This window comes from Colobus angolensis, unplaced genomic scaffold (assembly GCF_000951035.1).
Source record: "Colobus angolensis palliatus isolate OR3802 unplaced genomic scaffold, Cang.pa_1.0 Scaffold153, whole genome shotgun sequence".
Taxonomy (NCBI): Eukaryota; Metazoa; Chordata; class Mammalia; order Primates; family Cercopithecidae; genus Colobus; species Colobus angolensis.
Window position 1 is genome coordinate 2221477 of NW_012114633.1, and position 25964 is coordinate 2247440.

The following is a 25964-nucleotide window of genomic DNA, read 5'->3' on the forward strand; positions in this document are numbered from 1 at the left end:
AGGTGAGATTATTACAGATTTTCTAGCTATTAAAAGAATAACTGGAATAAAAGGGAATTAAAAGAATAACTTGCTAAAAGGGAATATTATAAACAACTTTATGTCTCTAATAACAGCCTAGATGAAATATATAAATACTTTGAAAGACACAAACCGGCAAAGCTCACTCAAGAGAAAATAGGTAACCCAAGTAGTCCTAGATCTAATAAGTTGAATTTGTAGTTTAAAAATTTCCCGCCAAAAAACTCCATTCAGAGATTACTTCACTGGTGATTTTTTTCAAACATTTAAGGAAGAAATAATACCAATTCTACCCAAGCTTCCAGAAGACATTACAAGAAAAGAAAACTGTAGACAAAGTGTTTCCAGCCCATGGGCTGCATATGGCCCGGGACGACTTTGAGTGCAGCCCAACACAAAAACGTTATGAGATTGTTTTAAAGCTCATCAGCTATTGTTACCTTTAGTGTATTTTATGTGTGGCCCAAGACAATTCTTACAATGTGGCCCAGGGAAGTCAAAAGATTGAACCATGCACTGATCCTCTCTTTTTTGGAATTCATGTTTAAGTCATCGAACTTATTTCCTCTATAGCTCTCTGAGCAAGTTATTGCTTTTCTCATAAGAGCAGATAAGAGTTTTAGTAATGCAGAATGGTTATGGGCATTGTTTCTGAGTCAGACAGTCCTGCGTTTGAATCCCAAATCTGTCCTTACCTCTGATTAGCCTCACTAAAGCTCACTAAACCTCTGTCCCCTTATCTGCCAACTGGAGAAAATCTTGATATTTAATCCTGTGGAGTGCTATGAGGATTAACTAAAACAATGCATGTGAAGTTCTTGGCACTATGTCTGGCTTGGAGGTATATGAATATGATTTGTAAATTGCAACGCTTCTGAGATGGCAGTAGAGGGAGCAGAGTCATTGGGAACTGGACTTCAGAAAATTAACAAGATTGATATTAAGCCCTTTTACAAGACAATGTTCCTGTTCTGATAGAGCTAGAGCAACCTGCACATAGATGAGTTGATGAGATTCGCACCAGGCCATCTTATCCCAATAATCCTTGCTGTCCCACTCATGCGGCACTAACATATGCAACCAGGGAACTCAACGCATCTTTCTGTGTGTGCATATTGTCTGTCCAACCTCCAACTCCAGCTCACCCCAGTTCCTCAGGACACTTAAGAGAGGAGAGGAGAAGTATGGTGATACCACAAAACTGAAACCAGCAAATGTTTATATTTTTTGTACAAAAATTGGGAGAAGGTGGAGCTGGTTTACTTCTCTTACAGCAGCAAGAGTGATATCCTCTCTCTTCCTCTCTCTGTTTCCCACAAAAGCAGCTCCACTGGGCAGAGTGGGAAAAGCACAGTCAGAACTGATTTTGAATCTACCCTGTCTTCTATTTACGACTGTCAACCTGCCTATCCCACCCAGCCTCTCTTTATCTCCATTTTCCGCTCTGTACAGGAAGGTAGCAGAGAAGTTGGAGGGTTAACCTGGTGACTGCCAAAGTTACCCATAACTTGTTTATTATTCTATTATTAACAGCTATTGATTCAGCATTTAACCTGATCCCATTTCTTACATTATATCTTTGACTCTTCCCAGTAATTTCAGGTGGGATATAATATCTCCACTTTTATAGACAGGGAGTTTTGGGGTTAGAGAAGTTAGATAACTTATACAACTTTGTACCGCTAGAAATTGACACACCAGAACTAGAATCTACTTTTCAGAAAGTCTTTAATCTGGGATTTTCTTCTTAGGATGATGCAGCAAAAAAATGAGATATAGGACTTATCACCAGGGCAACTGAGTGGCTGTTTTAGAAGGGAGACAGGAATCTGTGGGGGCCTTTGAATTTGGAAAACCTTACAGGGGTTTCATTTTACCATTTGGTTTGTTCTTCATTTTACTTCGAATTTCTTTTTTTTTTTTTTTTTTGGTCTTTGTCTCTGAGGGACTGATGAGGCCAGGGCCAGTGTAGGGCCAAGAAACTGAGGACCTGCTTATTTAGTTTTGATCCTAAAAAAGAGAAAAAAATTGGACATAGAAGTGCCCTTTCTTAGATGTCTTGCTCCACTCATGAAATAGAGAAGGAACACAGAGGTTCAAGGCAGAAGCTTTAACTAAGAAAAAAGTGTGCATTTGGGCAAGTCCCTGAAGATGGACATCTCTGGCTAAACAAGCCACAGTTGGCAGCATATGGCAAAAAGAGCAATGGTTCTTTAAGTGTTAACATGGAGATCCCTGGGAGTGGCTCCCGAGATCTTTTTAGGGCATCTGCAAGGTTAAACTATTTTTATAATAATACTAATACGGCAAGGAAGTGGTGCCAAATTATACTAGCAGTTGTATCTTTCACCACCATACACTTACAATAAAAATTTTAAAATGCCAGTTTGACTTAAGAATGTTTTTGATGAAGCAGTAAAAATTCTTAATTTTATTAAATCTCAGACCTTAAGTACATGTCTTTTTAATATTCTTTGTGATGAAATGGAAAAGGCACATATTAAAGGATGGTGATCATCTCAAGGAAGAGCACTTGCGTGATTGTTTGAGTTGCCAAGATGAGCCTGTCACTTCAAGAAAAACAACTGGCAGTATCTGTTGCCAATAATAAAACTGAGCTTTCAGGCTCTCAAAAATTAGAATTTGGAGAGCTTGTATCCATCATCATGAGCTTGACTGCTTCCCAGTATTTAAACTACTTTACATGATGAGATCAACATTGATATGACTTGAATTTCTGAATATTGTATGATGAAATATGTCAGCATTTAGAAAATCTGCATACTTCAGTGGACTAATGTTTTTCAAATGACCAGTGTCTGACATTGCAAAATAATTTGTGGGTAATATTCAAAATATATACAACAAAATATTTGAATGTAACAGTATACATAAAGTATATTGATAAGATTTCAGATTTCACAATGCAACTAGCCCTTCAGAAACTACCACTCGTTAAGTTTTGATGTGATATCAAAGAAGAATAATTATTTGAAAAGGTCATTATAATACTCCCCTTTTCCAACTACATAAATGTGTGAGTCCATACTTTCTTCAAATATGTCAACCAGAATAATACTTTGCAGCAGATTAAGTGCAGAAACAGATATGAGAATCCAGCTGTCTTCTCTCAAACCAGACATTAAAGAGATTTCTAAAATGCCACTTTTCTCATTAAGTTTTTTGTGCTGGAAGATATATTTGTTTTTCCTAAAACATGTTTAACACATAGTGGGTTTATTATTGTCATTTTAAAGGAATAAATTAAATACAGATTTTCATTTTTTCTCAGATTTAAGTTTTAACACAGTAAATAAAAATTTCATCCAGAACAGTAATACACAAACATTCCTTGGGTTTGTCAACAATTTTTAAGAGAATAACGGCATCTTGAGAACAAACAGTTTAGGAACTGCTGTCGGAGCCCCAAGGTAAGGCCCTGAAAAGGAAGAAGAGAACAAACTCTGTTTTGTACAGACGGCACTCAACAATTGAATATGATAATGATAAGGACATGTAAAACCAGTGTGACTAACACTATGAGGCAGGAAGTGAAAAGTGCTGAATAAGTGGTCTAAATGTGCACTGTCCAACATGGCAGCCACTAGCCACATGTGGCTTGGAATGTGGCTAGTCCTAACTGACATGCCCTGTAAGAGCTAAATACACAGCAGACTTCAGAGATTGAGTATGAAATAAAGAATGCAAAGTATCTTATTAATAATTGTTTATGTTGATTAGATGCCAAAATGTTAAGATTCTTGTATATACCGGGTTATTTACAATATTAAAATTAATTTTACCTGTGCTTTTTTCCTTTTTAATGTGGCTATGAGAAAATTTGCAAGTACATATGTGGCTTGCGTTTTATTTCTCTTGGAGAGCGCTGGTTTGGACAGGAAGTATGACAAGAGTTTGGAGCAGGGAAACATTGCTGTGGGTTCGGGTCATCGGGAAGTCTTCACTGAGAACTATAGGATTTCACTAAGTAGGTAGGCTCAGGAAGGAATATCCAGTTGAAGAAAGCATCGGTAGTGAAAAATGAGGTTAATCTTGGTAGCTGAGGTGACTGTTTTGGGTCATATTGTGGGCTCTTATAGGAGAGAAAAGTTTCCTGGGTAGGTCGGGACCAAACCGTACAGAACTTAAAGTGCCAAGAATTTGGATTTTTTTCCTATAGGCAGTGACAGCTTCCCCCGAAGAAAATCAGACTTTGCTTAGTAGCTTATGGACTAGCCTGAAATTGGCACTTTCTCATGTAGGGTCAGAGCAGCATAAATTCCTGGAAACTGTCCACTGAACAAGCAGTGGGGACCAGGCCTACTTAACCAGGAAATTTAGAGTGATATGGAAAGTGTGACTTTGGGTTGATTGACCTGTTTGGGGGTGGGTTGTAAGTTTAAGCACATGATAATAATGTCACCTGGAAGAGAAGAATCCAGAGAGTGTACCTGTGTGATACTGGTCAGGGGAGAGGGAGGCAGGCGTTTTACCTTGGTATATTGCTCTAAGCATGTGTATAATCAAATTGAGTGACACTTTCTACCTTTCTTTCCGTCTGTCTGCCTTTATTTTTGCCTTTATTTTATTAATTTTACTTTTTTAAACATTTTTATTGATTTTTTAACACACAGTGGGGTTTTACTGTGTTGCCTGGGTTGGTCTCAAACTCCTGGGCTCAAGAAGTCCTCCCATCTCGGCCTCCCAAAGTGCCAGGATTACAGGTGTGAGCCACCACGCCTGCACTTGTCTTTATTTTATTGAACGTTTATAGGGCCCCTACTGTGAATCAAGGAGTTAAGAACTAACTCCAAGGAGATGAAATTAAAAGACCACTGAGGTGGGAAGGGAAACACCTGGGCTCTTATCGGGCTCCATGGCTAACTTACTGAGTCATCTTGGTCATCTCACTGGGTCTCTTCAGATATGAAAGAGGATTTAGCATTAGATGGGACGAAGACTTCCTCCAACTCTGTGATTCTAGAACAGGCTGATGTCACAAAGGGAGAAGAACGCACCGCAACAACCAGGGGCAAGGCCACTCAGGGAGAGTAGGAGGAGGCTGGGCCAGGAAGGGCAGGCACTGGTGGCCTACCCAGGAGTTGGCCCAAACCTCTGGGTCAGGTCACCCTTCTCAGAGTGGGCGGGCCCCGCTGGAATTGGAGCCCAGTAAGGTCTACGAGTTTGGTGTTTTAATCCTGGCTACCCACCCCTTCCAGCCCAGGGGTGGCTCACCAGGCTGAGTGGAGTCTTATATTAGGGAGAGAGGAAGCTGAAGAACTGAGTTCCAGGTAAGTAACTTTGCAGCGGATCTCGGACTGTCTAAGGAAACCACTGAAGAAGATGTGCACCCCGCCCCTCCCCTTTCTCCTGGCACTCCTGAGCCACCTGCAGTTGCGGGAGCGGCTGGGAAGGATAAGAGGGAAGAGGACGCCCGATGAAGGGGCTCCAGTTTCAGCGTGTTAGCATTTCTAGAATAAAGAGTGGGTGGGAACTGACCCAAGTAAAGTCCCAGAGACTCGAACACTGACGCACAGGAAAGCCTCAAGTGGGAGGAGAAATGCAAATCCCCTTCTGACGATGGCGTCAGCGGCCTTCTCCTAGGGACTGCGAGGGGCGCTTCTGACTTTGGACTTGAGCACCGCCTGGGACCTGTGCTGAGAGAGCGCTAGGTAAGTGGCCAGACCACACCTTCTCGCTCCCTCTCGCGAGGAGGACACGCTTATTATGCAGGGTGCTCTGAAGTTTTGCTTTCCCTTGGCGTTTTAACTGTTGCTTCATTTTAACCTGCCTGGGGAGGGTTATTATAGAAGGAAGCGCCCGACTCCACGACCCACAGATGCGCCCTGGTACGGGCTCTCCGCGGAAACCGCCCCGCAGGCCCGCACCACTGTGCCCGGGCGAATCTCCCAGCCAGGGCCGGGGAGCTGCGGCGGCTGCGGAGGTGTGTCCTCGCGGAGGCTGAAAGTGAGCCCCTCTTCACTTTCTTAGCCAGCTTCTCTAGAGCTGTGATGTCTGACATTAGATTAGCTACCTGGGTTTCAGAAAAAAGCTCGCAGCTACGGCAGCCGGTGACTGTGGCTTTGATGGGCGCGAGTGACATTTTAGGGCAGGTCATCTCCTTTTGCAAGCTACAGGCCACAGAGCCAAAGCGGCACCACCAGCTCACAGACAGTGGGACAAAATGCCCCTTTAGTGGGTTCTTCTAGGAACTGCATGCAAAAAGAACAGACAGGCACTCAGTTTTCAGAAGCAACATACACAGTTTTCACGAGAAAGTAGTCCCTAGACAGTGAAAGCAAAGAAACCTGCTGAAGGATGTCTAAAGGCGTTCTCAGAGGCTGCAGTAGAAAATGTCCTAGGAATATGTATTCCTCCTTCTTCCTTTTTTCAGCTTTGAATTCAGCTCTCCGAAAGACTCAGATCTTAGGAGTGATTTTTTTTCGGTGTTTATTTTTATTTTTTAAAATTTTCCTTTTATTTTTATTTGACACACAATTGTAAATATTTATGGAATATAGAGTGATATTTCAATAAATATAAACAATGTATTATGATCAAAGGATAAACAGCATATCCATCACCTCAAACATTTATCATTACTTTGTGTTGTGGACATTCAAAGTCCTCTTAGCTTTTTGAAAATATACACTAAGTCACTGTTAACCATATTCATCCTAGTGTTACAGCACTAGAACTTATTCCTCTCATCTACGTGTAAGTTTTAGTCAGAAAATACGTTTTCATCCAGATCATAGCAGGGGTTTAACAACAGTATGATCAAAAATTGTAATGCTATTTTCAACTCCTGTTCTCTGTTGTCATTAAAATAAATTGATAGATAGGACAATGTTGATAGTAGCATGGGAACAAATGTTCCAATTTTGTGTGGAATATATATGTCTCTCTCCCATATCTGGAAAGACAAATAGTTCAGGCTCAGGAAACCTCAGATTGCCCCTTAGAAGCCTCACACATTAGGCAGGCGTCATTTCGCCTATTTGATCTTCAAGTTTTTCCTTTTTAAAGTTGACATACTACTTATATCCACCTACTCTATTCATAGCAATGTCAGGAGTGCCACTCATTCTTCATTTAACAAGCATTGATTGAGCATTTACAATATGCTAGAATTGTAAAGTGTAAAGGTTTTCATAAATATAAAGTGATATGCAAATAAAACATTACCTCTTTTCCCACTTGCTTTCTCTTTAGCAAAACATTGGCAACATGTTTTTCTATAAATTTTAAGTCATTTTTCAGGAGCTCAGGGAAAAGGTGCTCAAAATGATTCCATTTGAAATCTGAAGAATATGTATATGAAATATATGAAGTTACCCTGGTGTTCTATAGGCAAAAGGAAACCCTAGCCTATCTATGAAATGTGTTGAAATGTTATGGCGATTAATCACGTAAAAGGGGGTTTGGTGTTTTTATTTGACTTAGAATTGCTGACAAAATAATCAAAATTTTGACTTTGGAAAACATGAAATGCTGTAATTTCAAGCAGGCAGCGTCATACTAATTTTCCTAAGTTAGGAAATACTTCTACAGCTTCTAAATTGGCCAGAGTGGGGTTACAAGGGGGAAATGCGTACTTTTGTTTTATGATGGCTGCCAAATAGGTATCAAGTGTGGTTTCTTACTCCTTAAGTAATTTGAGGGTTTAACCACTATCAGATGTTTCTCAGAGACAAAAAGACTACATCCTTTAAGAGCTCTGCCCACCCATAGTGGATCCTCACAGAGAGAAATAAAACACATTCACTGGTTCAGAAATATTTTTAATTAAAAAAACTGGAGCCCACGAAAATGCGTACATAAAATTCTTCATGAAGCTAAGACATAATTGGATTAGAAGTCAGGAACATAAAGCTGACTCTAGAAGCCAGACAAATCTGAAATAAATAAAACAGAAATTTGGCAACTTCATATAAAAGAAGCCTTTTGGGGGATTGGTCCTCGCATATAAAGTCTTAGAGGGTTTTAGGAGGTGTAGCAAATGTCAAATACATTTCCCTTCAAGTTGCTCCAAGTCTAAGTGTAGAGGGGACAAGAGATAGGGAAAGAGCTTGTTGGTAATAGAAATTCACGTAGATAGCTGTGGGCAGGATGTGGGCTGTTTGGGGGAGCGGGAGCAGGAGTGAAAGCTTCCTGGAGCAGGTGGAACAGGAGTTCATTTTAGAGCAAGGAAGGCTGTACTTTAGGGGCGCAGAAAGAAGGCTTCTCCCTTCATTAGGGTTGAATTATGAAAAAAAAAAGTGAAATTTTTGTATCCTTGGATATATTAGAATTCAGTCATAACATTGACTAATTCTAAGGAAAAAAGAAAATATGTACTATAGGGCTATGAACAATATTTTAAAACTCTAATTCTACCCCTTCTTTTATAGCATGTCTCAGTGGAATCAAGTCCAACAGTTAGAAATCAAGTTTTTGGAGCAGGTGGATCAATTCTATGATGACAACTTTCCCATGGAAATTCGGCATCTGTTGGCCCAGTGGATTGAAAATCAAGACTGGTAGGATCAAACATATTTTCCCTAGAAGTTGATGCACAAATGCTTGATGCTCTATCCCTGTGAATTTATATTATGGTCCACTTTTGACTCAGTAGATGCATTCTTTTCAGATAGAGAACTTTCTCAAGAATTTGAAAAGCCTTCCCAAAGAAAGGGAATCATTGTCCTTTCTAGTTCCATTCATTGTAAATGAAAAATTAATGGTTCTAGTGCTTTGTTTCTCTGTAAACAAAAGCCCAAATAATTTTTCATGTATTAAAAAAAGAAGCAAATCAATTGATTGTCAGTTCTGTATCACAGACTGAATGTAAATCAGTATTTTTTCTCAGTAAGATTCTTCAAAGCTCTATTCACCTTATACCATTTAATTTTTTTTTTCATTCGGCCGTCTTTTTTATTGTGGTAAAATACACACGACATAAAATTTACGATTGTTCTTGGTGTACTGTTCAGTGGCATTACATATATTCACATTATTATGCAACCATCACCACCATCCATCTGCAGAACTTTTTCAGCTTTCCAAACTGAAACTCTGTAATCTTTAAACAGTAACTCCCTAGTCCTCCACCACCAACCCCTGACGATCACCATTCTATTTTATGTCTCTGTGAATTTGACTACTCTAGGTACTTTATATAATTGGAATCACACAATATTTGTCCTTTTGTAACTGAATTATTTTGCTTAGTGTAATGTTTTCAAAATTCATTCATGTTTAACAGGTGTCATATCAGAATTTTCTTCCTTTTTGAAGCTCAATAATATTCCATTGTTTGTATGTATCACATTGTGTTTTATAAATTTATCTGTCAATGGACATTTGGGTTGTTTCAACCTTTTGGCAATTGCTAATAACTCTGCTAGGAATATTGGTATGCAAATATCTGTTTGAGTCCCTGCTTTTAATTCTTTTGGGTGTATACCCAGATGTGGAATTGCTGGATCATATGGCAATTTTATGTTTAATATTTTGGGTAACTGCCATGCAGTTTTCCACAGTGATTGACCATTCTACCTTCCCACCAGCATTGCACAATTTCCCTGTATCCTCACTAACACTTATTTTCTGTTTGTTTTTTTTTTCCTTTTTATAATAGCCCCCCTAATGGGTATGGAGAGGTATCTTACTCTGATTTTGACTTGAAATTCCCTAATGATTAGTGATGTTGAGCATCTCTTCATGTTTACAATTTAATTTTTAAAAACTTCTAAATACTTATCACCGTGTAATAGGTTTATTGCTTTAAAATTAGTATGGTAAAAAAGTAGACATTTTACCAAGTTGTTTTCTGTTGTGTAATAATCCTTTATTTTTTTTTTAGGGAGGCGGCTTCTAACAATGAAACCATGGCAACAATCCTTCTTCAAAACTTGTTAATACAACTAGATGAACAGTTAGGTCGTGTTTCCAAAGAGAAAAACCTACTCTTGATACACAATTTAAAAAGAATTCGGAAAGTCCTTCAGGTGAGAATGCATTCTACTTTTCGAAAATATTTGGATATATGAGTCTTAAATTCAGTTAAAAAATTAAATATGTACCCTTATATTATTTTCAAATGAAATTCAGGGGAAAAAAATTGAGTTATCTTACCACTTACAAATTTTTTGCTCAATTTTATTACCCAATATTTTTTCATGAAATGTTGAAAGTAAAATACACTAAAAATGTAGTGTATAAAATACATTACAAGTGTGTTGCATGTGGGACTTGCATGTGTCTTGTTTACTAGCTATGATCCAGTTCAACAGTACAGCTTCATGGCTCTCCAGCAGCCCTCCCTTGCCTTTGTCTCCTATGTAACAAGTTAGAGTTAGTATTGTTCTCATTCCTAAATGGGAGCATCATGAGTGAATGTATCCTTCCAGATTTGGTTCAGATCTCACTCTCCTTTAAAAGTGTTCTTTGGTACTCTCTGGTTCAGCCAGGCAGAGCCCATCTGTGTGTGTTTCCTCAGCACCAGAACACATCAGTACTGTGGCATTTATATTCGATATTAATATTAGATATTATTGCTATTTCTATGTGTTCAACATCTCCCCGTATCATGAGTTCCTTGAGGCAAGGACTTTAGTGTTCAACTTTGAATTTCTAGCACCCAGCATAAGTCTGGACTTGTGGTAGATAAGCAATGTTTACTGATTAAGGGGTGAGTAAATGAAGTAAGTGAATCAGGGATCTAAAGAATTGAAGTAAGTGAATCAGGGATCTAAAGAATTAAAAGCAGGCTAATATGGAGCTACACCCAGGAGTGCTAATGTAATAAACCCTGACCATGGACTGCTATAATATTTACTGAGTGCGTATACAACATATTAGATAACAGAAAAAGTGCTTTGTGCCATTTTTCATGGAGATATTTTTAGAATCCAAAACCTACAATTAGCACATTTTTAGAACATTTTAGCTAGACTGTAACAGAAATGTTCTTGGCATAACATTTGTGAGAGTGACAAATATATTGTTTTTCCTATTGCTGTCTGGATTGCACTGAGCTATCTTTGCTCTTGTAATCCCCTACAAATCTGCAAGACTCTTGACAAGAAACAGGACAATAGCATATTGCTGACAAAACAGGATTTTTGGTAGCAAACAGAAATCTGTCTTTTATGGAGACAAGTCATTTAATAGTGGCCTCATTAGCTTAGTGCTTTAATCTGTAAACCTAAAATGGAGATTGGCATGCCATGGCCCACAAGTCAAAAGGCCACTGCCCATTTTCGTGTGGCCCATGACTAAGGATGGTTTTTATATTTTTAAGTGATTGGAAAAGAATAAAAATAAAATAGGTCATACAATTTAAAATAATATTTCCGACACATGAAAATTATATGAAATTCAAATTCCTGGTTTTTGTTGAAACACAGCCACACTCATTGATTGACATATTGTTATATGGCTGCTCTTACACTATAATGGCAGAAGTTGTGATAGAGACAGCATGACCTACACAGCCTAAAATATAAATATGTGTGCATATTATACATGTCTAAGTGTGTATATATATATGCCTCATATTCACGTGTGATATATATGTATATCATATTTATATGACCATTTATAGGGAAGTTTGCTAACTCTTAGCCTATTAGTAAAGCGTCTTTAGGTCACTTTGCTAGATAAGCACAGATGGGGAAAATATTAATAGATGATGTATGGTCCTTGGAACCAAGAAGCTCTGGGTTAAAAATCTGACCCTCAAATGTAGCTTTAAGCAAATCACTTTAATCTTCTGCCCTGTATCTTTTAATATAAATAAAGATGATTATTTAGCTTTTGGAATTGTGACGAAGGCTGGCGTTTTTCTTCTGGCAAGAAGTAGGCATTCAATAAATGATTCTTGTTGTTGTTGGTAGGGAAAATAGCAGGATTTCCTTAATGTAAATCAGGGATAAGTAAACAGCCCATCTTTTGTGCAGGGTGGGAGGATAAGATTGTGGGGGAAGCTTCACTTCTGACCGGTTGTATCAGACGAACCTTGTTAAACCATCACTTCTATCTCATTACGCCACTGCTCAAATACCTGCAGTTACCCCCAGTCACGCTTCAGCTCAAGCACAAACTCATCTGCGTGTGTCATTGGCCCTCTAGCATCTTTCCTCTTTAGACCTTTCCCAGCAATCCTACTTGAGCTCTTCCACATCCCTACCTCAGAAAAATAGATCTACTACTTGTTCCTGAACACACCCCACACACTCTTGAATGACTCAGCCTTGTCCATGATGGTCCCATGGCCAGGAATGCTCTTCCATCCCTCTTCCACCGGTCTAGTTACCATCCATCCCTAAAGAATCTACGTAGGTCCCAGTGCAACAAGAAAACCTTCACCACATGCTTTAGTCTGTGTTCTCATCCTCCAACCCTCCAGCAACAACTACAAGGTAAGCATCATCTCCTTGTGTCCCTTTCATCTGTGTTGCACATGTGTCTAACAGGGTCACAAGGTCCTTAAGGGTAAAAGCCTGATCTCCTTTTGTGAACCCCCTCCCTCACCCTCAGTACTCAATATGTTTCTAGTGCACACTAGGAATTCAAAACACAGTTTGGTGAATTAAGATATTTGAGTTGAAAAAAATGCTTGCCCTTTCTTGTGCTTCCATATGTATCAATTTATAAATTCTGCTTATTGCGTATTTGTATTAACAACACAGTAGAAACTAGTAGTAAAAATCATTGTCAGCTATGGTTTTACACCTAAACAAACTTGCATTTTGTGCTTCTTTTTAACCTACTATACTCCTATTAAGTTGTGTGTGTTTTTTGGGGGGAGGGGTGTTATGATGAGTCTTTTTTAAAAAATAAGATCCTCTCTTCCCTACCAAAAAGAAAAAAAAAATCCCCATCAAATGACTGTTGACACTATGCTTATCTGGTTTAAATCTTTTCATCCTCTGGAAGTTTAAATACAAACTATCTTGACAATTACAGCAAAAAGAGGTAAATAGTATGATACCCGGGGAACTAAGGGATGTATAAGGTAGATTAATTTTGGTTCTTTGTGGAACAGCTGAGATCTCTAGTTTCAGTATTTTATTATTTATATTACACCTCCTTCCAATAACAATTTGGAGTGGCTTGTTATAAAGGACAAAACAAAACCACTTTCCCGAGGGTAAATTCAGGAAGCTCCAAGGTGGAAGTAATAAACACCATCACTCAACCGGCCTTGGCCTATTCAAGGGGAGGCAGACTCACATCCAGGAGCAAGGGTTACTTGAATCCTGGTCCTGCCACTTGCAGTGTGGCCCTGAGTAAGATATTTACACACTCTGGCATCAATTTCCTCAGCAGTGTAAGGGGCAATTACACTGGTACTTTCCTCACAGAAATGATAGGAATATGGAGAGAATTGATTCTAAAACATACAGCAAGGACCATAGTCTTTTGCTAAAAGTTTGCTAAAAATAAATACCTGCCCCAGATAATTCAAGAATGTTTTGCTTTAAAAAAATCAACGGACCTTAAACAAATTAATTGCAGTTTATTTTTAAGAGTAGTTTTAGGTTTACAGAAAAATTGAGCAGAAAGTGAAGTTCTCATATACTTCCTTCCAAGCTCCACATCCCAGTTTCCCCTATTATCCATGTCTTGCATTGGTAATATACATTTGTGACAGTTGAAGAACTAATATTGATACATTATTATTAACTTACTTTTCAAGACTACATTAGGATTCACTCCTTGTGTTGTATAATTTTGTGGGTTTTGACAATGCGTAATGTCATGTATCTACCATGACAATATCATGCTAGAGAATTTCATGGCCCCTGAAAATCTCCTGTCCTCCACAATATTCATTATTCCCTCCCTTCCCATGGAACCCCTGAACACTACCGATCTTTTTACTCTCTAGATTTTTCTCCCATGTGATAATTCTTTTTTTACTGATATACATATTTATGGGGTACATGAAATATTTTATTCCATGCATAGAATGTGTAATGATTAAGTCAGGGTATTTGGAGTATCCATCATCTTTAGAATTTGTCATTTCTATGTTGGAAACATTTCAAGTCCATTCTACTAGCTACTCTGAAATATACATTACATTGTTGTTAACTATATTAACCCTGCTATAGAATGTTAGAACTTAATCCTTCTATTTAACTGTATGTTTGTACCCATTAACCAGGCTTTTTTCATTTCCCTCCATCCACCTACCCTTCCCAGCCCCTGGTATTTATATTCTACTCTTTACTTCTATGAGATCCACTTCTTTAGCTCCCACATATGAGTGAGAACATGCAATATTTGTCTTTCTGTGCCTGGCTTATTTTATTTAGCATAATGACATCTGGGACGATCCTTGTTGCTGCAAATGACATGATTTTATTCTTTTTATGGCCAAATAGTATTATATTATATGTGTGTATGTATGTATATTATATATAATATATAATACATATATACATATATATGTGTATACATATATGTCTGTATGTGTATATATAATATTTTCTTTATCCATTCTTCCATCAATGGACACTTAGGTTGATTCCAAATCTTTGTTATTGTGAATAGTGCTGCAATAAACATGCAAGTGCAGGCATCTCTTTTATATTCTAATTTTTTTCCTTTGGATAAATAACTAGTAGTGGAATTGCTAGAGCCCATGGTAGTTCTATTTTTAGTTTTTTGAGACATTTCCATACTGGTTGTATTAATTTACACTCCTACCAACAGTGTACAGACTTCCTTTTTCTCTGCATTGTCACCAGCATGTTATTTTTTGTCTTTTTAAAAATAGCCATTCTAGACTGGGCGTGGTAGCTCACGCCTGTAATCTCAGTACTTTGGGTGGATCACCTGAGGTCAGGAGTTTGAGCCAGCTTGGCCAACATGGTGAAACCCTGTCTTTACTGAAAATACAAAAATTGGCCGGGCGCGGTGGCTCAAGCCTGTAATCCCAGCACTTTGGGAGGCCGAGACGGGCGGATCACGAGGTCAGGAGATCGAGACCATCCTGGCTAATATGGTGAAACCCCGACTCTACTAAAAAATACAAAAAACTAGCCAGGCGAGGTGGCGGGCGGGCGCCTGTAGTCCCAGCTACTCGGGAGGCTGAGGCAGGAGAATGGCGTGAACCCGGGAGGCGGAGCTTGCAGTGAGCTGAGATCCGGCCACTGCACACTCCAGCCTGGGCGAGAGAGCGAGACTCTGTCTCAAAAAGAAAACAAACAAACAAACAAAAAAACCCAAAAATTAGCCAGATGTGATGATGCATGCTTGTAATCCCAGCTACTCAGGAGGCTGAGGCAGGAGAATCACTTGAACCCGGGAGATGGAGGCTGCAGTGAGCCAAGATAGTGCCACTGCACTCCAGCCTGGACAACACAGCAAGACTCTGTCTCAAAGAAACATATTCATAGCAATGTCATATATACATATATACAAAATATATACATAGCAATGTGTATATATATCATATATATATAATAACCATTTTAATGGGGGTAAGATGATATCATATTGTGGTTTCAATTTGCATTTCCTGATTAGTGATGTTGAGCATTTTTTCTTATATCTGTTGACTATTTGTATGTCTTTTAAATTTTTTAATTCTTTTTATTTCAATAGTTTTTGGGGTACAAGTGGTTTTTGGTTACATGGATAAGTTCTTTAGCAGTGATTTCTGAAATTTTAGTGCACCTGTCACCCGAGCAGTGTACACTGTACTTGATATGTAGTCTTTTATCCCTCACTCCCCTCCCAACCTTCCCACAAGTCCCCAAGGTCCATTACATCATTTTTATACCTTTGCATCCTCATAGCTTAGCTCCCACTTGTGAGAACATATGATACTTAGTTTTCCATTAATGAGTTACTTCACTTAGAATAATGCCCTCCAGTTTTATCCAGGTTGCTGCAAAAGACATTATTTCATTCCTTTTTACGGCTGAGTAGTATTCCATAGTGTATATATATATACACCACATTTTCTTTATTTACTTATTGGTTGATGGTCACTTAGGTTGGTTCCTTACCTCTGCAATTGCGAATTGTACTGCTATAAACATAGTTGTGCATGTGTATTTTTTATATAATGATTTCTTTTCCTTTGGGTAGATACCCAGTAGTGGGACTGCTGGATTAAATGGTAGTTCTTCTTTTCTTTGAGGAATCTCCATACTGTTTTCCATAGTGGTAGTACTAGTTTACATTCCCATCAGCAGTCTAACAGTGTTTCCTTTTCACTACATCCATGCTGTTGTTGACTGTTTGTATATCTTCTTTTGAGAATTGTGTATCCAAGTCCTTTGCCTGCTTTTTGATGGGATTATTTGTTGTTGTTGTTGTTTTCTGGCTGATTTGTTTGAGTTCCTTGTAGATTATGGATATTAGTCCTTTGTCAGATACATAGTTTGCAAATATTTTCTCCCACTCTATGGGTTGTCTGTTTACTTGGCTGATTATTTCTTTTGCTGTGCAGAAACTTTTTAGTTTAATTAGGTCCCATCTATTTATCTTTGTTTTTGTTGCATTTGCTTTTGGGGTCTTAGCCATGAATTCTTTGCCTAAGCCAATGTCTAGAAGCTTTTTCCAATGTTATCTTCTAGAATTTTTATCGCTTCAGGTCTTACATTTAAGTCTTTGACCCATGTTGAGTTGATTTTTGTATAGGCTGAGGAATCAGTTTCATTCTTCTACATGTGGCTTGCCAGTTTTCCCAGCCCATTTATTGAAGAGGGTGTCTTTTCCCTGATTTATATTTTTCCATGCTTTGTCAAAGACCAGTTGGCTGTAAATATTTGCCTTTGTTTCTGGGTTCTCTATTCTGTTCTATTTGTCTACGTGCCTATTTTTATACCAGTACCATACTGTTTTGGTAGATATAGCTGTCTAATATAATTTGAAGTTGGGTAATATGATGCCTCCAGATTTGTTCTTTTTGCTTAGTATTGCTTTGGCTATGCAGGTTGTTTCTTGATTTCTTATGAATTTTGGATTGTTTTTTCTAAATCTATGAAGAATGATGATGGTATTTTGATGGAAATTGCATTGACTCTGTAGATTGCTTTGGGCAATGTGGGCATTTTCACAATATTGATTCTTCCCATTCATGAGCATGAATTGTGTTTCCATTTGTTTATGTTATATATGCTTGCTTTCCACAGTATTTTGTATTTTTCTTTGTAGAGATCTTTCACCTCCTTGGTTAGGTATATTCCCAAGCATTAAGCATTTCTTTCTTTCTTTCTCTTTCTTTCTTTCTCTCTTTCTTTCTCTCTCTGTCTCTCTCTTCCTTCCTTCCTTCCTTCCTTTCTTTTTTTTTCACAGCTATTGTAAAAGGGATTGAGTTAGTGATTTGATTCTCAGCTTGGTGGTTGTTGGTGTATATCAGAGCTACTGATTTGCATACATTGATTTTGTATCCTGAGAGTTTACTCAATTCCTTTATCAGATTTAAGAGCTTTCCGGATGAGTCTTTAGGGTTTTCTAGGTATACAATTATATCATCAGCAAACAGTGACAATTTAATTGACTTCCTCTTTTCCAATTTGGATGCCTGTATTTCTTTCTCTTGTTTGATTCCTCTGGCCAGAACTTCCAGTACTATGTTGATTAGAAGTGGGGAAAATGGGCACTCTTGCCTTGTTCCAGTTCTTGGGGGGAATGCGTTCAACTCTTCCCCATTCAGTGTAATGTTGGCTGTAGGTTTGTCATATATGACTTTTATTACTTTAAGTTCGTTTTATGCCTATTTTGTTGAGGGCTTTTTATCATAAAGGGATGCTGGATTTTATCAAAAGCTTTTTCTGCACCTATTGAGATGATCATATGGTTTTGTTTCTAATTCTGTTTATGTCATGTATCATATTTATTGACTTTGTGTATGTTAAACTATCCCTGTATTCCTAATATAAAACCCATTTGATCATGATGTATTATCTTTTGATATGCTGTTGGATTTGATTAGATAGCATTTTTTTGAGGGTTTTTGCATCTATGTTCATCAGAGCTATTGGTCTGGTAGTTTTCTTGTTATACCCTTTCCTGGTTTTGGTATTAGGGTGATACTGGCTTCATAGAATGATTAAGAGAGGATTCCCTCTTTCACTATCTTTTGCAATAGTTTCGGTGGGATTGGTACCAATTCTTTTTTGAATGTCTGATAGAATTCAGCTATGAATCCATCTGGTCCTGGACTTTTTTGTTGGCAATTTTTTTAGACAACTGATTCAATCTTGCTGCTTGCTATTGGTCTGTTCAGGGTTTCTGCTTCTTCCTGATTTAATTTAGGAGGGTTTTGTATTTCCAGGAATTTATCTATCTCTTCTAGATTTCCCAGTTTGTGCACATAAAAGTGTTCATAGTAGCCTTAGCTAATCTTTTGTATTTCTGCTGTATTCGCTGTAGTTTCATTTCCCATTGAGAAATGTGATCTTCTTATGTGGATCTTCTCTCTTCTTTTTTTGGTTAATCTCACTAATGGTCTATCAATTTTATCTTTTCAAATAATATGCTTTTTGTTTCATTTATCTTTTGTATTTTTTTGTTTCAAATTTATTTAGTTCTCTGATCTTTGTTATTTCTTTTGTTATGCTGGGTCTGGATTTAGCTTTTTTTCAGTAATGTCTATTCATATTTTTGCCCAATTTTTAATGGGATTATTATTTTTTTTTTTACTATTGAATTGAGTTCCTTTTATATTCTGGATATTACCCTTTTGTCAGATGAGTAGTTTGTAAATATTTTCTCCCATTCAACAGATTGTCTTTTCACTCTGCTGATTGTTTCCTTTGCTGTGCAGAAGCTTTTTAGTTTAATGTAGTTCTATTTATCTATTTTTGTTTTTGTTTTCTGTGCATTTGAGGTCATAAGCATAAGATCTTTTCCTAGACCAATGTCCTGAAGCATTTTCCTTATGTTTTCTTGTAGCAGTTTATAATTTTAAGTCTTATGTTTAAATCTTTAATCCATCTTGAGTTGATTTTTATATATGGTGAGAGATAGGGTCAAGTTCCATTCTTTGGCATATGGATATCCAGTTTTCCCACCACTATTTATTGAAGAGGATGTTTTTGCCCCAGTGTAGGTTCCTGGCACCTTTGTCAAAAATTAATTGGCTGTAAATATGTGGATTTATTTCTGGGTTCTCTATTCTGTTCCATTGGTCTATGTGTCTGTTTTTATACCAGTAACATGCTGTTTTGGTTACTATAGTCTTGTACTTTGAAGTCAGGTAGTGTGTTGCCTCCAGCTTTATTCTTTTTGCTCAGATTGCTTTGGCTATTCAGGCTCTTTTTGGTACCATAAAATTTTTTTTCTATTTTTCTATTTTGTTTTTCCTATTTCTATTTTGCTTTTTCTATTTCTGTGAAAAACGGCATTGATATTTTAATAGGGATTGCTTTGACTCTGTAGATTGCTTTGGGCAGTATAGTCATTTTAATGATATTAATTCTTCCAGCCCATGAGCATAGAGATATCTTTCCATTTGTTTGTGTCCTCTTCAATTTTTTTTTCTTTTTTTTGAGATGGAGTCTTGTTTGTTGCCCAGGCTGGAGTGCCTTGGCACAATCTCAGCTCACTGCAACCTCTACCTCCTGGGTTCAAGCATTTCTCCTGCCTCAGCCTTCCAAGAAGAGTAGCTGGGACTACAGGCACACGCCAGCTTGCCTGGTTAATGTTTGCATTTTTACTAGAGACGGGGTTTCACCATGTTGGCCAGGTTGGATTACAGACGTGAGCCACTGCACCTGGCCCTCTTCAATTTTTTTAATCAGTGTTTTGTAGTTTTCCTTGTAGAGATCTTTCACTTTCTTTGTTAAATTTATTCCCAGGTATTTTATTCTTTATAGGTATTGTAAATGAGATTGTCGTCTTGATTTCTTTCTCAGCTAATTCATTATCATTGTATGGAAATGCTACTGACTTTTGTATGTTAATTTTGTATCCTGCAACTTTACTGAATCTATTTATCAGAACTAGGAGATTTTTGGTGGACTCTTTAGGATTTTCTAGCATAAAATCATACCATCAGCAAAGAAGGACAATTTTTTTGTTGTTGTTTTTTCGATGCAGAGTGTCGCTCTGTCACCCAGACTTGAGTTCAGTGATATGATCTCGGCCCACTGCAACCTCCGCATCCCAGGTTCAAGCAATTCTCCTGTGTCAGCCTCCTGAGTAGCTGGGATTACAGGCACATGCCACCACACCCAGCTAACTTTTTTATTTTTAGCAGAGATGGGATTTCACTGTGTAGACCAGGCCGGTCTCGAACTCTGACCTCAAATGATCTGCCTGCCTCGGCCTCCCAAGGTTCTGGGATTACAAGCGTAAGCCACAACCCCTGGCCAAGAAGGATGATTTGACATCCTCTTTTCCAGTTTGGGTGCCTTTTATGTCCTTCTCTAGCTTAACTGCTCTGGCTGTGACTTCCAGCAATATGTTGAATAGAAGTAGTTGAAAAATGTTCATCCTTGTCTTGTTCCAGCTCTCAGAGAAAACACTTTCAGCTTTTTCTTATTCAGTATCATTTTAGCTGTAGGTTTGTCATGTATGGCCTTTTTATGTTGAAGTATGTTCCTTCTATGCCTCATTTGTTGAGAGTTTTGGTCATGAAGGACATTGAATTTTACCAAATGTTTTTTCTGTATCTATTGAGATGGTCATATGATTTTTGTTCTTCATTCTGCTGATGTGATTGATCATGTTTACTGATTTGCATATGTTGAACCATCCTTGCATCCCTGGTATAAATCCCACTTGATCACATTGTTTTTGTTTGTTTGTTTGTTTTCTGAGATGCTCTTGGATTTGATTTGCTAGTATTTTGTTGACAAATTTTGCATTGGTGTTCATCAGGGATATTGGCCGTAGTTGTCTCTTTGTGTTGTGTCTTTGTCTGGTTGTGGTACCAGGGTAGTGCTGGCATAAAACGAGTTAGGGAGAATTTCTTCCTCTTCAATTTTTTTGGAATGATTTGAGGAGAATTGTTGTTAGTTCTTCTATGAAAGTTTGATAGAATTTGGCAGTAAAAGCCAGGTGTGTTGGCACATGTCTGTAATCCTAGCACTTTGGGAGGCTGAGGCAGGTGATCACCTGAGGTCAGGAGTTTGAGACCAGTCTGGCCAACATGATGAAACCCTGAGGATGTGGAGAAGTAGGAACACTTTTACACTGTTGGTGGGACTATAAACTAGTTCAACCATTGTGGAAGACAGTATGGCGATTCCTCAAGCATCTAGAACCAGAAATACCATTTGACCGAGCCATCCCATTACTGGGTATATACCCAAAGAATTATAAATCATGCTGCTATAAAGTCACATGCACACGTATGTTTATGGCGGCACTATTCACAATAACAAAGACTTGGAACTAACCCAAATTTCCATCAATTATAGACTGGATTAAGAAAATGTGGCATATATACACCATGGAATACTATGCAGCCATAAAAGAGGGTGAGTTCATGTCCTTTGTAGGGACATGGATGAAGCTGGAAACCATCATTCTCAGCAAACTATCGCAAGGACAAAAAACCAAACACTGCGTGTTCTCACTTATAGGTGGGAATTGAACAATGAGAACACTTGGAAACAGGAAGGGGAACATCACACACTGGGGCCTGTCGTGAGGTGGGGAGAAGGGGGAGGGATAGCATTAGGAGATATACCTAATGTAAATGATGAGTTATTGGGTGCAGCACACCAACATGGCACATGTGTACATATGTAACAAGCCTGCACGTTGTGCACATGTACCCTAGAACTTAAAGTTAAAAAAAAAAGAAGAAGATACATACACACACACACACACACACACACACACACACACACACACACACAAAATTAGCTGGGCATGGTGGTGATCACCTGTAGTCCCAGCTATTCATGAGGAGGAGAGTCACTTGAGCCTGCAAGGCGGAGGTTGCAGTGTGCTGAGATCGCGCCACTGCACTTCAGCCTGGGCTACAGAGTAAGACTCCGTCTCAAACAAACAAACAAAAACAATGACAACAACAAAAAAGAATTCGACAGTAAAGTCATCCAGTCCTGGACTTTGTCAGGAGACTTACTAATTCAATCTCATTACTCATTATTAGTCTGTTTAGGTTTTTTTGGGTTTTTTTCCTGATTCACTCTTGCTAGGTTGCCTGAGTCCAGGACTTTATCCATTTCCTCTAGGTTTTCCAGCTCGTTAGCATATTGTTCATAATTGTCTGTGATGATCTTTTATATTTCTGTGATATCAGTTGTAATGTCTCCTTTTTCATTTGTGATTTTATTTATTTGGGTCATCTCTCTTTTTTATGGTTAGTCTAGCAAGTGGTTTATTGATTTTGTTTATCTTTTCAAAACAACTAGTTTTTCATTTTGTTGATCCTTTGTATCTTTTTTTAGTCTCTATTTCATTTATTTCTGCTCTGATCTTTATTAATTCTTTCCTTCCACTAATTTGGGGTTTTGTTCTTTCTTTTCTGGTTACTTGAGGTACATGATTAGATTGTTTATTTGAAATTTTTTATCTTTTTATGTAGGTGTTTATTTCTATAAACCTCCCTTTTAGCACTACTTTTTCATAGATTTGGATATGTTGTTTAAATTTTCATTTGTTTCAAGGAATTTTTTTATTTCCTCCTTAATTTCTTCCTTGATACAATGATTATCCAGGAGTAGCATGTTGTTTAATTTTCATGTATTTGTACAGTTTCCAAAGTGCCTTTTGCTATTGATTTCTAGTTTTATTCTATTGTGGTCCAAGAAGATATCTGGTATAATTTTGATTTTTAGAACAATTTTTGAGACTTGTTTTTTGTCCTATGCTCTTGATTGGGTAGTACACTTTGGCTTTGATTCTGAGCGTGTGCTGTAGTGTAGTCTCTGTGTAATTTCTTTGGCTATAAACAGCATCAGTGGTGTCTATGATTTCCTTGATAGCTTAAGGTGCATTTATTAGTGGAGCCTGTGTTGAAGTTTTTCTGGGCACTGGGACACCAGACGGGCCAGTATTTAGGCCCCAGTGGTGGCAACAGTGGGCTCACCATGTCTGTCCTTGGGACCCAGGGTGGGGTATGCTGGCATCAGTGTTAGCAAGTCCAGATGGGCCAATTATTAAGCCTCTAGGTGGCTTTTGTGAGTGCTGGATATAGCAACAGTAGGCCAGACAGGTATGTGGGTTCTTGGACCCCTGGGCAGGGAGTATGGCATGGGCAATGGCAGTAGAAGTGATGGGACAACCCTTTGCTCCCAAGCAGTCCACGCTGATATTAGAAGTAGTTGTGATGGGCTGGGAGGGCCAGTCCCCAGGCCTATAGGTAGCACAAGTGGGTGGGTGCCAACTGTGGCTGTAGCAGCAGGTTGGGTGGGCCCAACCTTAGACTTTGGAAGGATTGCTCAGGTGTGAATGGTGGTAGACTGGGTTGTGTGATCCCCACTTTACAGTTTTGCCTTTTCTAGAATGTCATGAGGTTGGAATCATACAGTCCGTGGCCTTCTTAAACTGGCTTCTTTCAGTTGACAAAATGTTTCTAAGGTTCCTTTGTGTCTTTGCATGGCTTGATAGCTCATTTCTTTTTGCTGCTGAATAATATTCTTTTCTACAGATGCACCCAAGTTTGTTTATTCATTTTTGGCTATTATGAATAAAGCTGCTATTAGCATTCATAGGGATTTTGTGTAGGATTAAGTTTTCAACTCATTTGGATAAATATCTAGAAGCATGAGTTCTGAATCATTATTATTGCATTTTCTGTTGCAAACCCCTTTTCCTTATTCACCTTCCTTTTTGTCTTTCTCCCTCAGATAGAATGACTTAGGAAAAATAAAAATAGTGCATATTCATAATTTTTAAAAATTAAAGCAACACAAAAAGTGCAAAGAAGAAAGTGTGAAAAAATAAAAAATCTATGGCCTAGAAATAAACATTAATATTTGATAGGTGTCATTCCAGACATCTCCTTATACATGTATATGTGCAGATGGAAGGTGGAATTGCTACTGCTGCTCCCACCCCCTGCCCCCACCCACTCACACACACACACCAGGAACTCTCCATGTCTCTTACCTTACATTGTTTTCCTCCACAGCTTTTATAAACCTTTGACCTCCTCTATATTTATTTGCCTTTTTCTTGCCATTAGAATATCATCTTCATAAAGGGAGGGATTTTGTTTGGTTTACTGCTATATCCCCAGTGCCTGGACAGTCTGTCTAGACACATACTAGGTGCTCAATAAATAATTTATGAATAAATGAGTACCTACATAGGAATATCAGATCAAAAAAATGAAATCATATTATTAATAGTTTTAAATGAAATTTTATTTTTATTTGAATTCAATTAAATATTATTTTAAAATATTAAATGTTTCCTTACCATAAGGAATATTTTTTTCCCAAAAGAAATTCCACTCAAGTTAATTTTTAAAACTATGAAAACCATTAAGAGATGAGATACAGAAACCACGTATTTCACTCTTAGGCAGTTATCTGTTCACTCCATGCTATTACATATGAGGAGAAATTAAAGTTCTTAAATTTGCTTCCACTTCCAATTCCTATCCCCATCTGCCAATTTTCATCATTTATATTATATTTTGTTAGTTACATTATCCTTGTTGTATCATGGCAATTCCACACATTTCTTTAATTTTTCATATAAGTAGATTCAGTGCTCATCACTACTTCTTTCACCATTACGTCTCCATTCCTGAAGTTTCAAATTTTGATTCATTCTGAATTGCCTAGATTTCATCAAGTAGTTTTTCAAGAAGCTCTCCATGGTGCTGTAATCTCTGAGAACGGTGATGCTTATCTGGTACTGTAAAGGACACCCTGACTTGCTATAAAGTTCTTGGTTTACTTTTTGTTTCTCTCAACTATTTGTAGACATTGCTCTATCAATACGGAAGAAGTGTGAGGCCAACCTGCAGTTTTTGTTTACAGTTAGGAGTGATGTTGAAGCTACTTTACAGCCAAGACAGTATGAGCAATAACTAATCAGAAAAGACTAGGATTGAACAACTTATTAGCCCAACTGATGCATACCCACTGAATATAAGCTCTGCTTGTAGTGAAAAGTCAAACAGAATAGAAGGATATAATGTGAAGAATGAAAGTCCTTCATTTCTTAAGAAACGTTTCTCTTCAGTTATGTTCCAATTGTAATTTAGTGTGGAATGAATGGCGTGCTTCATGCTGTCTTGTCTTCAGGAGTAGTTGTAAATCTAGATAACACACCTCCACAGATGTAGAGAACAAACAGGCCTCTAATTTGTTCTAGTCCCCGGGGTTGACTACAGCACAGCTGCCCCGGATCGACATGGAGAAACCTGTATTCAGAGATCCAAACCTTGCCCCTAGGACTTAGCTTCTTCACCTGGGACATTCAGATGATACCAGTTGAGGAAACCAAGATACAGGAATTTAGTACCCATCTATTCCTTCCAATACAAAACATCGGAGAATTCTGGCTTTTGCAAACTGTTGTTGACATTTTATACCCAGATGTTACCATTACCTTTGAAGCCTCTTGTGCCTCCTCCCTGACTCCACTCTGCTCTCTTTCTACCTGGAGCAACCACTGACCTAAAATTTGCATTTGTCATTTTTTTTTCTTTTTGTTATCATTTTACCACATAAATTTGTATCCCTAAACAATAAAGTATCTAGGTTTGAAAGCTGCTAAATCCACATAAGTGAGATCACACTATATTTCTACTTCAGCAACTTGCTTTCTTCACTCAGCATGGTTGCTGACATTCATCCATATGGATATGTGTAGCAGTAGTTTATTCATTTTCATTGCTGCGTAGTATACCATTGGGTGAATTATCACAATTTATTCATTCTACTGTTGATGGGCATTTGTGTTGTTTTCCATATTTCTTCGCTATTACAAACAATGTTACTATGAACATTCTTAAGGTGTGTCCCTCGGAGCACATGTGTAAGAAATTCTCTAGAACA

The 25964-nt window shown here is 38.0% G+C and overlaps 1 protein-coding gene across 3 annotated transcripts in view; it reads left to right on the forward strand.

The window, feature by feature from the left end:
• Positions 1-4853: 4853 nt before the first annotated feature.
• The window catches only part of STAT4 (signal transducer and activator of transcription 4), a 123993-nt gene continuing 102882 nt past the window's right edge, over positions 4854-25964 (forward strand). For 2 of the 3 annotated variants that reach the window (XM_011936426.1, XM_011936428.1), the window contains exons 1-3: positions 4854-5693; positions 8415-8543; positions 9869-10013. In XM_011936426.1, the coding sequence (XP_011791816.1) occupies positions 8416-8543; positions 9869-10013 (273 nt within the window). In that variant the 5' untranslated portion in view covers positions 4854-5693; position 8415. The remainder of the gene's footprint in view (positions 5694-8414; positions 8544-9868; positions 10014-25964) is intronic. The other variant, XM_011936427.1, reaches the window with a different exon arrangement.